The sequence below is a fragment of the Dermacentor albipictus genome, chromosome 9 (assembly GCF_038994185.2).
Source record: "Dermacentor albipictus isolate Rhodes 1998 colony chromosome 9, USDA_Dalb.pri_finalv2, whole genome shotgun sequence".
Classification (NCBI taxonomy): domain Eukaryota; kingdom Metazoa; phylum Arthropoda; class Arachnida; order Ixodida; family Ixodidae; genus Dermacentor; species Dermacentor albipictus.
Window position 1 is genome coordinate 88,145,426 of NC_091829.1, and position 12,909 is coordinate 88,158,334.

Sequence of the window (12,909 nt, forward strand, 5' to 3'; positions counted from 1 at the left end):
AACAAGAATAACGGGAGCGCGGACGAGGGAGAGGAGAAGCGAGCAGACTGTTGTTGGCGGGAAAAATCCACGTGGTTGGGTCGAGAGCAGCAAAAGAGAGAGCGACGGGGGTTGAAAAAAGTGCGGGGCGCAGCGCGTGAGCCCGTGGTCGCGTCTGGACGCCGATCCGATCGATGGGGGCGAGCGCCACCCTACGCCGGGGCTCGACCCACGGCCCGGACTCCGGGGGAGTCCGCTCGCCGGCGGCCTCCTCAAATGCGCGCCGGAGTCCGCGCGCCTTGCTGCCGCCGGGCGGCGTTTGCGCATGCGCCGGGGTCGATCGGTCTCGCCTCCTCTCCCCGCCGCCTTTACCGTTGTGCGAACGGCGTCCCCTTGCCCTCCTTCGGAAAACTCCGCGGCGAGTTTTCCGACTTGCCTCAAACTTCGCTGCCTTCCTCCTCGCCCTCTTTCTATTCTCCGCGCGCACCTCTGCGTTCTCTCGCCCTTTCTCGATCCGTCTCTCGTCCAGTCTCACTTTCTCCCTCCCTCTCTCTCGCGAGATCTCGTCAAATCGCCTCTCCGCCTCTTCGGCGAGGGTGAGAGAAAGAAAGAGGGAGGAGGTCGATGAAGGAAGTCGGCGCGCTGGAAGAGAGCTAGCGAATGAACGAAGGTAAAGCAATCAGACGCACAGCAGCAGAGGAGACGGAGGGGGAGCGGCCCTATGCAAATCCAAGAGGAGGTGCCGCTCCGAATAGGTAGAGTCAAGAGGAGGGCGAGAGGTCCAGACAAAAGCAGACGAACCGAGAGGGTACGAAGACTCTCCGCCCCGTTATTTTCTGCCCCGACGAGAGTTGGTAGAGCGCGCGACCTTCTTTGCCAGAGACTTTTTTTTTTATCTGGTTATCGTCGCAATACCCTTCTCTCGCAAGCCTTTGCTATTCCATAGTTTATGCTTTTTGGAATCTCCGCTGTATTCCTTTTTCGTTGTTTTCGTTGGGCCCCAAGTTTAGGTGTTTACGTTCCGATTCTGCCACCTCTGACCCCTCGCCATATCCTTTCTTTAACTGCCGTTTTGCTGTATTTGTCTTTATAATCTCACTAGGCTAAGACGCTGGTCATCCCGGCGTCCTAAGGAAAGGGACCGCATTACTGTCTTCGCATCCCCGAGCTTCCAACCAATCGCCGTGAAGAGGCTATCGGGGGCGGGATGGGGATATACAACATCCGCGGAAAAAATCACCATTAATGGTGCCGCCGCCAAAGAGCTGCGTCACAAAGGTTACAGCACTAATATTGTGCCACAGTGAGAAGACCTTCGTGACCCAACACCACCCGCGATCCAGTGCGGAGCGCATACGAGTGCTCATTCGTGAAAGACACTTGTGACGCAAGCACTGCCCGCAAGAGACAGCTAAGTTATGTGGGACACGGATTCAGACGGGTGCGGTGCAGGGCGATCCAGAATCAGCAACGTACACAACAGAGACTGCCAGTAAAATACACTGTTTTTGAAAGTTCTATAGAGACTCGACGCAGAGGGCTATCACCACGTTAGTTTAGAAAACTGCCCAATCAGCTGCCTCGAGCACAAGAAATAATAATAATAAAAAACACGGAGGGTCAAGGAAGTTAAGGAGGAACGCTCGAATACGGATGAAAACATCCCCCGTGCGGGCTGCAAAAACTTTTCTTTGTGCTGTACTCAATAACGTGAATTTAACTGCCAAGGGAAGACAAACGTATCTGTACGCTGTACCAACTGCGATGTAGCGGCGTGACATGCGAAGGAACAACTCACTGGAACACAACACAGCCCTGCAAGGAGCCGTTTCGCCCCTTCTTACGTCACCGCTGCGTCACACAGCCTGGCCCGAGCTGCCGTGCAAAAAAAAAAAAAAAGTTAAACAATGAAGCCGGCATATCAAATAATTAGTGCCCCATCAAATTCGTTGGTTTGTCTCACTAAGTGGAGCAAATAAGTAGCGCAAGTAAGAAGAAAAATCGGTAGTAGCACGCACTAAATCTTTTTTTCTGGACTTTATGCGAGAAAAATAAATTATTGTTTATAATTGGTGCACTAAGAGTGTACGTAACGCGCGCGCGATCATCAAATTGAAAGTTTGAGTTAAAAAGAAAGGGTGCGGGGAGTGGGCGATGAGAGCGGCGCACAGACGAGCCGACAGCGTGGGTCTGAAATAGAGAGGCTTCGCGGATTTCGTAAAAATAACCAGTCTTGCTCGCGAGATTTCCCAATCACGCACTCGGGCTGCCAATCTCCATAGCAGCACGCCGAATGGCTTGGCCAAAGAAACACACCTTTCCCCTCAACGAGAGCGGCTCGCCAGCGCCGCCGATACGCCCCAGAGAGCACGCGAGCAGACGACGGAAGTGGACGTTTTCTTCATCATCTGCTTAAAAACGCTCCTCCAGGGTCTTGCGGTGCGCGCGCATTGCCGCGGCTTCAACTCGCGTAAACGAGCCGCTCGCGACGTAGCGTTATGCGGAAAACTGCCACCAACCTTGTCGACCACGCAACGCCAGCCGTCGTCTAACGTGGCCGAGACGGCTTCAATCTCTTTGCAACAGCGCAGAAATTCGTCCCATTCCAGCATTTTTGTGCTCCTTTTTTCATTCAGGCAGACGAACAGGACGTGACGTCACGGGCTCGACCACTCTTCGCAAGGGGGAAGAGTGGGGTTTCTTTCAGTGGTGTTGGTGAGAGGCGTTCGCTCCACTGCTGGCTGCGTTGTTTATTGCGTTCCTACTAGCGAACGATGCCACCTACACGTGAAACGAGAGAAAAATGAATTCACGAGAATTATTAATTGCCATCCACAGTGCACATGAAACGCCGCATTTCAAACTCTCGTACCGCAGATGCAAGGCCGAACGGACCGAATGTAGTGATAATGCTCATTAATGTGTTTTTCTGTTACACCGGTTCATAAAGAGGCGCTTTCATGCAATGAGAATGACGCGCCGCGACTAAGAAGGCCTTTTTGTACCGTAATGGCACATGGTTACCTGCTCAGCCCAAGAAAAACAAATGCAACAGCGAAAGCAGCGCTGCTAGGGCCGCGATACAAGCCTGGAATCGCCCAAGCACTGAGTGCAACCAGCTACGTCGCTGCCCCAACTTTTCTCTCGCCGCTGTTCCGCCATGCGGGCGCACACCCCGCAAGCCAATAAAGTTCACGGCCGCGTTTTGTTTTCGTGACACTTTTCTAGCAAGACGTCAAATAAATTTAATTTTTACTTGTTTGAAATTAAAAAATAATGCGTTGACAGTGAGAAAATGCAAGAATGCTTGCGTTTAGTGCTGCCCTCAAATACGTTTTTGCAAGATGGCGTTCGGTAATGACGCCGCAACGACCAATGGCAGCACACACGCGCGTGACGTCACATACATGCCCAGGGGGAGCCCGTGCATGCTGGGGGGTGAGCCCAATCACAAGGCAGTCTTTGACAGATCAATTGATGTTTCTATGGTAACATGGTCGGTGTCGTCCTGAATGTCGTGACAGGTGTGTGACTGTTCAAATCCACAGTATGTACGCGAAAGGAAAAGGCTCAACAGTACCTTCGGATGCTCAAGCACGGGAAAAGTAAGTGAGACGAGTACACCGTAGCCGCCGCGGCGGCAACCATGTTCGATTCCGAGCCCGTGCCGGCAAAACTCGCCGCGACCCGGCGGCACGTTTGCCGCGTCTCGGCATCTTCTCTTGTGCTGCTCGGCGAAAACGATCGCGTTTTCGCTACGCCGCGCGCGTTCACCTGCGGGCTCGTGCTGTTGGGGCCCGCAGATCGGGACGCGAGAACCCGAGTCCCGTGTTTTGAACGAGAGTCCGCGGATAATCAAAAAAAGAGAAAGAGTACGCCGCGTTTTCCCGACGCGGGCTGCCCGTAGGCCTCGGGCATATGGGCGGACCGACTCCATTCCCGGGAGGGGGAGAGGGGGGGGAGGCTGGATGGCGGCGGACGCGATGATCGGCTGCCCGGAATGCCGTCTGCTTCAACCACGGCTAACCGATCGTTGTGCTCTGTCCCCTTTCGCAGGCTAGCGCTGTACGTCTACGAATACTTACTACACGTCGGCGCCCAGAAAGCTGCACAGACGTTCCTATCAGAGGTGAGATGCGTGCTTCCGTTTCTCTTCTTTTTCCTCTTTTGCGTTTTTTTGTCTTGTTTTCGCCGCGGCCCGCTTGGCTCGCGGCTTCATGGGTGATCGCTTGGTCGCGCCTGGAGCGTGGCGCGAGCAGCGTCCGTCGTCGTCGACGGTGCGCGTAGCGCGCGCGCCTGCTTTTCGCGAGCGGCTCAGCGTCGACCGCTCGGGGAAAACGGTTTTGCTCGGCTGCATCTGCGACGCCGGTTTCCACTGCCACCGTGGTGATGTGCACCCCCGAACGCGGACTGTTTGTGCGCGCGTGTGTGTGTGTTCATCGGACAGTGCGCGCGATCGGCTCCATCGGCGATCTTCATCGGCGGCGAGAGCGTCCGGAGAAGCGAAATTCCTCCGGTTGCACAAGAATAAACACCGAAATGCTAAGATCAGCGGGGGGGGATGATGCCTTTGCAAACGTAGCTGCCGCCACACCGGCGCTGAAAACTGCTAGGTGCAGCTGCCGTAGGAGCGTGCACGCGTTGAAATAAACAAGGATAATAAAAAGCGATGTAGAGAATCAAGAGCGCAGGAGACGACGCGGTCTTGTAGTAACCGGCCACGCCGCGGCTTCGGCGGTCGTGGCTCGGCAGGTTGCGTCGGGCGTGCAGACGACGAAAAGAACCTTGGCTCTACAGCTGCACGCTGAGCCCTGGAAGGTCGCCTCTGTTGTTGACTGTGGGGCACCTCCTCTGTCCTCGGGTGCTTTTATTCATTTATTTCCGGTTCCGTAAGACACGCGACTGCCTCCTGGTGCGCGACACTTCACATTGGCAGCGAGGCCGACTCGTTGGCTCGGAGGACAGCGCGAAGCTACGCCTCGCCACATACATTGCCTCATTCGCCTCGTATCGTAACACACACGCACACACACACACCTCCCCCGATATGTGTGGTACGTCCCGCCGCCAGGTGTGCGCCGTCTGCGTCCTCTCGCGTGGCGAGGTTTTGACCCTTGGCGACGGCGAGAGACCTCTGTGTACGCCACCGGAATGGTGGCGATTCGTTTTCGAGTCCGTAAGCAGCTTTTGATTGTGAGGCGCGCGATTCTGCTTCCCGTTGTTATCGGACGGCGTTATCACGTTCTGCTTTGCTAACGTTTCCACCTGCCTCCTTTTTAACGGCCGACCAAAGCGGCTCGGAGGGCCCCTGTAAAGTTCGCATGGAACCTCCGCTACAGTTGTGCCTGCATATTTGCACTGCTGACTGCCGTTACCTATTTTTACTCGTGGGGTTTAGGTTTTGTGGCACCAGAAGGGATAATCTAGCTATTTCTGATGCATCATCTGACTGCATAGTGAGGACATTGTCGGAAACGACCTCATCAAGAAACCTTGCACATCTGTTTTGTGACGATAACTGCCTTTGGTCAACCAGACATGTTTAGCAGTCTCTGTCCAGAATTTCACCTTCAATGGGCACCATGTGAAAGTTTTTGCATATTAACTGCAGGGTGTACCGGTTACAATTGAATATTTCATCGCGCACACAATGAATCGCTGTTTACAGAATGTCTACATAATTTTCACCTTGCTCTTGTCTCTGGCTCGGAAGACTTTTTATTGGCCACAGCAGTTCACTGTCCGACTGTTTTTGAGGCTGTGGGCTGAATAACTCGTGCTAGATAAGCCTCGTAGTGTATCAGAAGTGGCATGACTACTGCATGCCAGAGCCAGTGGGTGTTTGACCAATGTTGCTATGATTTGTAGCAGTGATCCTGCATACATCCTGTTGAAATCGCTATGAAGAAATTCAATGAGGACGGTCAATTTTAATATAAGCGGGCACTATGAGGGCCTGCAAGCACCTGTTATCGTAGAACTGATGCTGCAAGTACAGGGGCGGCAGTTCTGAGACACTTGTTTGCATTGGCAGAAAATTGTGCCGGCTACATGTATTTGGAAGGTGGCAGATTTACATGCTAGAAATCTCTTTTTGGTCAGGTATCGAATAAGGCTTATGTTGATGTTGGGTTCGGTATCGGTGATAGCTGGCATCTTGGTTCATTTGCTTCCTGTATGCTGGTACCTTGACGAGAGCTGCATCCGAAAGGAGGTCAATTTTGGTTGTGAAAGCATTGTTCAGCGTATAGAAGGACAATAGTTCTGTGTGACTGAAGGCACCATTTGAGGTCGGTCTTAAGGGAAGAAATCTCGTCTTACGCATCGAAATGTGTTAGTGCATTTGGATATGAGAGTATATCAGACTCCATGGACAGTCCAGAGGGCTGCTGTCTGTGAAGGGAGTTATTAAATGTGCCTGCCGAAGGGCAGCAGAATAAGCAGTGAAGAAGTACATTGTGAGGCAATGGGGTATGTTATGAAAGCGTCAGTAAAAGGTTCAATCGGGTGCATCGGGATCCCTGAAACACTTCAATATCAAAATGCCAGCTCAGTGCCTTAAGGACTCGACAACCTAAGCTCTTCACGAGCACTTGGCACTTTTGGTTCATGATGTCCTGAGTATTTTGGCACTTTCTGAAATGGCTATTGAACAAGGTAGTCCGTTAAAGGGTGTTTTCCTTTTCGCAACATAGGTAGCAATAGCGGTTTGATCGTCTGTGTTTTCAGTACCATTTTTCACACTCGATGGCAGCTGGTGATTGCGTCCTAGGCTACCTGAAATGGCACAGCAGAGGGAAGAATGTTCGTAAGGAAACCACTGTCAAGCATAAGCAGTGAGAGAAGGCACGGTTAGGATTACTACTGGTACTTAGTAGTACCAGACCACTGCAAAGTACCACTGTAACTTGCACAGCATCTCTGGAGGAATGCTACTATCCAAACAACCTTTTCCACCAAGTTCCAAGGAGTGAAGTAGGCGGTTCATAACAGTAAATGTTTAAAATAAAGGGCCCTTAAGGAATTAAATGAGTGCTTACACGACATTTTCATTTTCCTTTTATGGTAAATGAAGGCTCATCCTCTCTAACACCTACACTATTGTCGCATGGTGCATTTAGAATTGCGATCGAGCACAACCAGGATCGAATTCTTTGGCTGTTTGAATTCCTCCTTTCCGCAGCTTGCATAAATGAGTCCATCACAATTGAGAAATTCAATCCCGATTGGGCTTCATAAAAATCTAAAATGCACAATGTGACACCAGTATTTAAAGAATACTGCCAAGTGGAGCGTGTCCTACATAATTTACTGTAATACTTGTTTCTATGAAGCAGTTCGTTATGGTACATTGTACGGTAGGTCGTGTTGGGATGTCGCACTACACTAACCCACTCTGTTCCTGTGGTCACTGCGATCACCGCACAGGACAGAGCTAGAAGAGACACATGCACCACTCTTGTTTATTTTATTATGGGCAACACTGTCACAGCTAATCTTATTGCTACCCAAACATTAGCAAATTCTACTGTCGCGGTAATGTCAATGCCAGATTTGGCGTACTGAGACAACTTCAATTTCAGATTAAGATATCATCAAGTGCTTCCCCAGCCTTTGCACTTGCTAAATGTTGACCCTTATGCGTGCAAGAAGTGTGTGTTAAGTTTCTGCAACTTCAAAGTTATCTTTTGGTGCTCCTTTGAAGGCCTTCAAAAACCATTCAATTTAATCGCCTTGAATTCTACTCCTGCTATGGACAGTGTGTGAAAACGTGAATAAAGGTACTCAAAGGGAGTTGAAGTGCTTAGAGAAAAACATTAAGCCGAGCTAGATGACAAATTATTCGCCTAGAAGTGTGTCATTATTTTCTGTGTGCCGATATGTCACTTCATTGCATAAAAAATCGTGAGCCATTCCACTCTGTTAAGGTGGATGACAGGCGAAGCTGTTTAGCATATGACACAGAAGTGACACAGAATTTTGAACATGGGTATGGACTTGTTTGCGGTTATTTTTATATACATTCGCGTGGACAATGAGACCACCACCTTGAGGAGCCAAAGGAAACTAGACATGCGTGACGTTTCGACTGGACCACCACCACGGGAGAGCGGAAGGAAAGGAAAGGATATACGCAAGTGTTTGGAACGCTGACAAAGGTGGGGCGATGCGAATGTAGACATGGCCGATGGTGGGTCAAAGTGTAGTATCCGTTCTTATCAGCTTAATATCTGATACGGGTTGTATTTAGACCCAAGATACTAAACTTATTTTTGCAAGTTGGCAGAGTGCTTGAAGCCTGCTTCGCCTCCGCTGCAGGTTGCTTGGTATTAAACTGTCTTCGGGATTGGCCCACAGTTTTGGGCTACGGACATCGAGCTGCTGGGAACTAGCCATATACAGCTTTGCTGTAAAAATTGTTTCCAGAGGTCCTGTTGCTCCTCCACAATTCGAACCTCCCACGCCAATACGAACAAGTTGGCTTAATCTCCATGTGACCTCCCTCGGTGGTGACCTCTGTGAATCATCCAGTGGTGACCTCGCATATGAGAGGTACCATAGCCTACAACAGGTGGCACCACTCTGATTTTCCATTTTCATAATTTTCTTGCTACGGATGATCAAATTGTTATTACAGAAAGCTAATCCTTCAATGTGACTTGACCTAATATTTTCTTTTAGCGTCCCTTTAACCTCATAGAGTCAGAACTATTTTGGGGGGGGGGGGGGATAAAAACGTTCGAGTTGCAGTTATAAATACTTGTATGTGAAACTCGCTGTCGTGGTGGCTTAGTGGCTATGGCGTTACGAGACCAATCCCTTCTGGGGCGGCTGCATTTCGATGAAGGTAAATTAAAAAAAAAAAATTTCGTGTACAGCATTTCTAGCTGATGAAGGTAAAATTAAAAAAATTTTGTGTACACTGCTTCTAGTTCATGGTAAATAACCCCCTCAGAATTCATCCAGAACCCTTCACTATGGTGTATCTTAAATTTGTTGTACACAGGAACTAAATCGCCCAAAGACAGAAGTGGTCATGTAGCATGGAACAGTGATTTTATTCCGCACACCTTCACAGTGCATCTTTAATTGGCAGGTGAACCATATCACAATTTATGGCAACCTGTGGAACTGTCAACATAGTTTGGGTGTGCGAATAGTAATGCAGACGAGATCTAATATGAATCAAATAGTGTCAGAAGCAAATCAAGTAACTTTTGAATTGCTTTCAGAATAATCAACAGTCGCTTTCACAAATAATATAAAATTATGTTCACATACTAGTATTCATTAAGTTTGAAATTTCTGTCATTACAATTCATGCTACAGAATGTTTTTTAAGAGCACGAACATGAAAGATTAGGAACGAATAAGCTGTTTGTTAGCATATGCAGGAATGTTTGATGAAAGATTATTTGTTGTATAGCCGGCAAAGTCTGGCTTTCTCACAGATGTAGCCTACTCAGCTATGCAAATTCTCGTGTTTTACGACCATGCTATGCCTGCGGGGATGAAGAGAATTGGACAGTTGCTCCAACTTGTTGCTTTACTGCGTGCAGTTGATGTCTGGAAATATTTGAAAATATTCATAGTAATGAATAGTCGACTATTTGTTCTGAAGACTGAATCAAACAGACCACTATTCTACTCTTTAGTCGAGAGTTTCGAATATTTGCGCACCCCTACATTTTAGAGATGACAACTGCAATGTTTGCACCTGCATGGATTTAGCTGCAAAAGTTTTTTGTAGTGTTCACTCTTATTACAAACTGCATGCAGAACATGTTTTTGTCAGATGGCTACACACAAAAAAAGCTTTCTTTCGCTTTCAGGGACACTAAAGATAAACATTATTTCGAGCTGTACTAGTAAATTACCTCATTACAATGCCAAAAAAGCCACTCCTACCACGAGTGAAAACTTGATAAGGGAGAAAATACGAAAAAAAAAAACTGCTGGTGAGATGACCTAGAAGCTCCCACACTATATTGCGGTGACAGATTAGGGTGTTTGCTTAGGCCTGGTTGAGAGAGGCTAAAAGAAAATGTTAACTTGAGCTAGATTGATACATTCAGCTTCTGTATAATTACATATCCATCAGTCGTTGCGAGGACAGAGGTTTTCTAGGCTAGAAAATTAAGAAAATGAACAATTGGAGAGGCGCCACCATTTTTTTTTTTGGCTATGGTACATCTTGCGTTACATCAGTATTGGCTGATTCACATATGGTCAGGTCATGTGGGGGATACGTCTTGTCCGCTTTAATGCGGGCTAACCAAATTGAGCTGAACTTTACATAACAAAGTCATGTACTGGCGCACAAAAAGAGCCATGATAGACTTCTAGACATATAATCTATCAATGTAACTTAGCCTAATATATTTCTTTAGTGTCACTTGAGTTTTTATTTGTAAAGATTGACTGCATTGTATTTAAAAGCTGCAGGCTTAACTTAGCAAGTTCCGAAAACTTTTAATGTGGTGCTACAGCACAAATAGAAGAATACTTTGAAATGCTTAATGTCAGAGTGACATATCAGCACTAGGGTTTCTGTGTGAAATTTGGAAAAAGGTGAAAAAAGGAACTTCGGCCTTTGTTTTTTTTTCTTTTAATAATCGACCTACTACTGTGAAATTATTAAAACTAGTTGAAGAAAAATATAGTGTCAGCTTTGACTGTTTAGTGTTTCTCCTTAGTATCCTTTTAAGCATCCTATTCGAATTCAGGATCTCCAATTCGTTATGTGGCTAAATCGTGATATCAGGCCAGAAGAGGTTAAAATATCCTCGAATTTAGTTGTTGGCAAAGCTTAGTTGCTATTGTTTAAACACGTGACTCCAAAGTTTTGGTGCAGGCTTATCCAGTCCATTTGGCAGTTTGCGGCAGGGGGGGGCCAGGGAGCAAGGGGTTTTTGATTGTTGGTGGTGGTTTGCTCGTTAAACCTACATCTTATGCCATTTTTTTCCATTGCTTATTAGATAATGTTTTCGAGATGGTCTAATGGATAGTTGGTTTAGTCCTCAGAAATGCTTTCTCCGATCCTTGAAAGTCATTGAGAACCTTAGCGGTTGCTTCACAAAAGCTGCTATGAATGCCATATATAAATTTCAAGCGTGAGTTATGGAACACGTCCTCACACGAACTTCAGCGTGGATAGATGTTGTGAGCATGGAATTTGAAACGGGCGGGTGGCAGGTGCCACTAGGGCTCGTAGTAGAAAGAACCTTTTTGTTTTAACGCAATGGCCTTAAGGAACTTGTCACAGAAAATCCTTTGTCATACATCGTTGTGGCAAAACAGATTTTCGAACCACGCATACCCAGGCCTTTCATATGACGCAAGCAATTGACTGAACTAATTCAATTTCTCAAGCTAGGATACCTGCAAAACTCCTAAACTACGACTTACACACAACCTACAGAATGATAGCTCTTGGATTGTAATTCGAATATATGAGAAAACATGATTCTGTTAGGTGAAAACTCAAAGAAACCCGTTTTCCGGCATTTCTACAATGCATAGACCGGAAACAGTGCCCGCCATTTGTGCACGCCGGCATGTAAATATCTCAGAGTCCACGGAGTGGCACGCCCGCCTCCTTAAAGGGACACTAAAGTGAAAAATGATTTCTTCTGCATCAGTAAATTACCTTTCTACAACACCAAAAACACCACTCTTACAACGATAAGACGTTTGGTAAACCAGAAAAAGTGCAAGAACGAAATACAGGTGGCGACGTCCTACTTAAGTTCCCGCACTTGGTGGCTGTGACGTCATGGATTTTTATGGCGTCTCCTAGGGCCTACTAATTATATATAACTGTACAGATTGACTACATTGTGTTCTAAAGGAACCAAATATTAAACATGGCAAGTTTCGAGGACGTTTACTCAGCCAACCCGGCCCAAATGCAAAAACATACTTTGCAATCCCTGATGTCACGCTGACGTTCCGGCGCTGGGGTTTTGGCGCTAAATTCAAATACTGATACTTAGACCTTCATTTTCTCGTCTAATAATCAAACTATTTTTTTGAAATGACTGCCTGCAGTGTTCTGAAACAATCATTCATTAATCTAAACTGATTTATTGTTGCGCTTTAGTGTCCCTTTAAAACACCTCCAGATGGCGATCACCTCCGCTGCATTGCGGCCCATGCAAGGGGCCGCATTTCTGCCGCAAAGCATGGTACATAGCTTCATGCATAGCGCATAGCTTCATGCATAGCGTTTACCGGAAGCGTTTCCCAGTAAACAGTTTCCCAGTAACATTACGGCTAGATACACTGCAGTTGCCGGGAAGCATGTGAAGCAGTCGGGGATCTTTGAATACTATTGCATGCCACTCTTAAAGGCAAAGCTTAAGAATCCTCAAAATTTTTCACATTCGTTCTGCCTTTGTTCAATAATTGCACAAAGCCACATATCCCCACTGTCGCTGTCATTAGTCAGTTACCTATACAAATGATATTAAAATTATGCAGTTTCTATGTGCTGTGGGCATCAATGTTAGGCAAAGCGTTTTGCAGGTAGCAGGCTATTGTGTATTTTGACTCGTGCAAAACGTTGCCAGGTGGTCTAACATGTTTCTCGAACGCGGCACCTCCGAGTCCACTCCATGCATGCAACCAATACTGTTATGGACAAGGCTTTAGCTCGTTTCATTCCTGCGGACTAATGGACACTGAATTTGTGCCCACTCACGCATGCTATGGGATGGGGTTGCACGTGCCATTCGTCTCAACGATGTAGTTCGCATCAGTGCAAGAGAAGTACACATATTAGTGGCCTAATGGGCAGACGATGGGGACTTGCAGGGAGACTATAAAGTCTGATCCAACCACGGGACACATTTCATTTTTTTATTGAAGAGGCTCAAAACGATCCGAGACAGAAACCTACCTATTTTCACCGCAGTTTCCACTGCAAAG

General features: G+C 47.4%; 2 protein-coding genes and 1 pseudogene across 19 annotated transcripts in view; 2 read left to right on the forward strand and 1 right to left on the reverse strand.

Moving 5' to 3' along the window:
- The window catches only part of Atg10 (Autophagy-related 10), a 93,614-nt gene extending 90,485 nt beyond the window's left edge, over window positions 1-3,129 (reverse strand). The window contains exons 1-2 of one of the 3 annotated variants that reach the window (XM_065440794.2): window positions 3,004-3,129; window positions 2,499-2,760 (exon numbers count right to left, since the gene is read on the reverse strand). In XM_065440794.2, coding sequence (XP_065296866.1) covers window positions 2,499-2,591 — 93 coding nt within the window. In that variant the 5' untranslated portion in view covers window positions 2,592-2,760; window positions 3,004-3,129. The other 2 variants (XM_065440795.2, XM_065440796.2) reach the window with 2 other exon arrangements.
- Window positions 3,130-3,386: 257 nt separating this feature from the next.
- Window positions 3,387-12,909, forward strand: part of Ssdp (Sequence-specific single-stranded DNA-binding protein) — a 102,477-nt gene continuing 92,954 nt past the window's right edge. For 7 of the 16 annotated variants that reach the window (XM_065440785.1, XM_065440787.2, XM_065440781.2 and 4 more), the window contains exons 1-2: window positions 3,390-3,584; window positions 4,036-4,108. In XM_065440785.1, coding sequence (XP_065296857.1) covers window positions 3,529-3,584; window positions 4,036-4,108 — 129 coding nt within the window. In that variant the 5' untranslated portion in view covers window positions 3,390-3,528. Of the gene's footprint in view, window positions 3,585-4,035; window positions 4,109-12,909 lie in introns of all 16 variants that reach the window. The other 9 variants (XM_065440792.2, XM_065440793.2, XM_065440790.2 and 6 more) reach the window with 4 other exon arrangements.
- On the forward strand, window positions 8,161-8,340 carry LOC135908960 (U2 spliceosomal RNA; annotated as a pseudogene).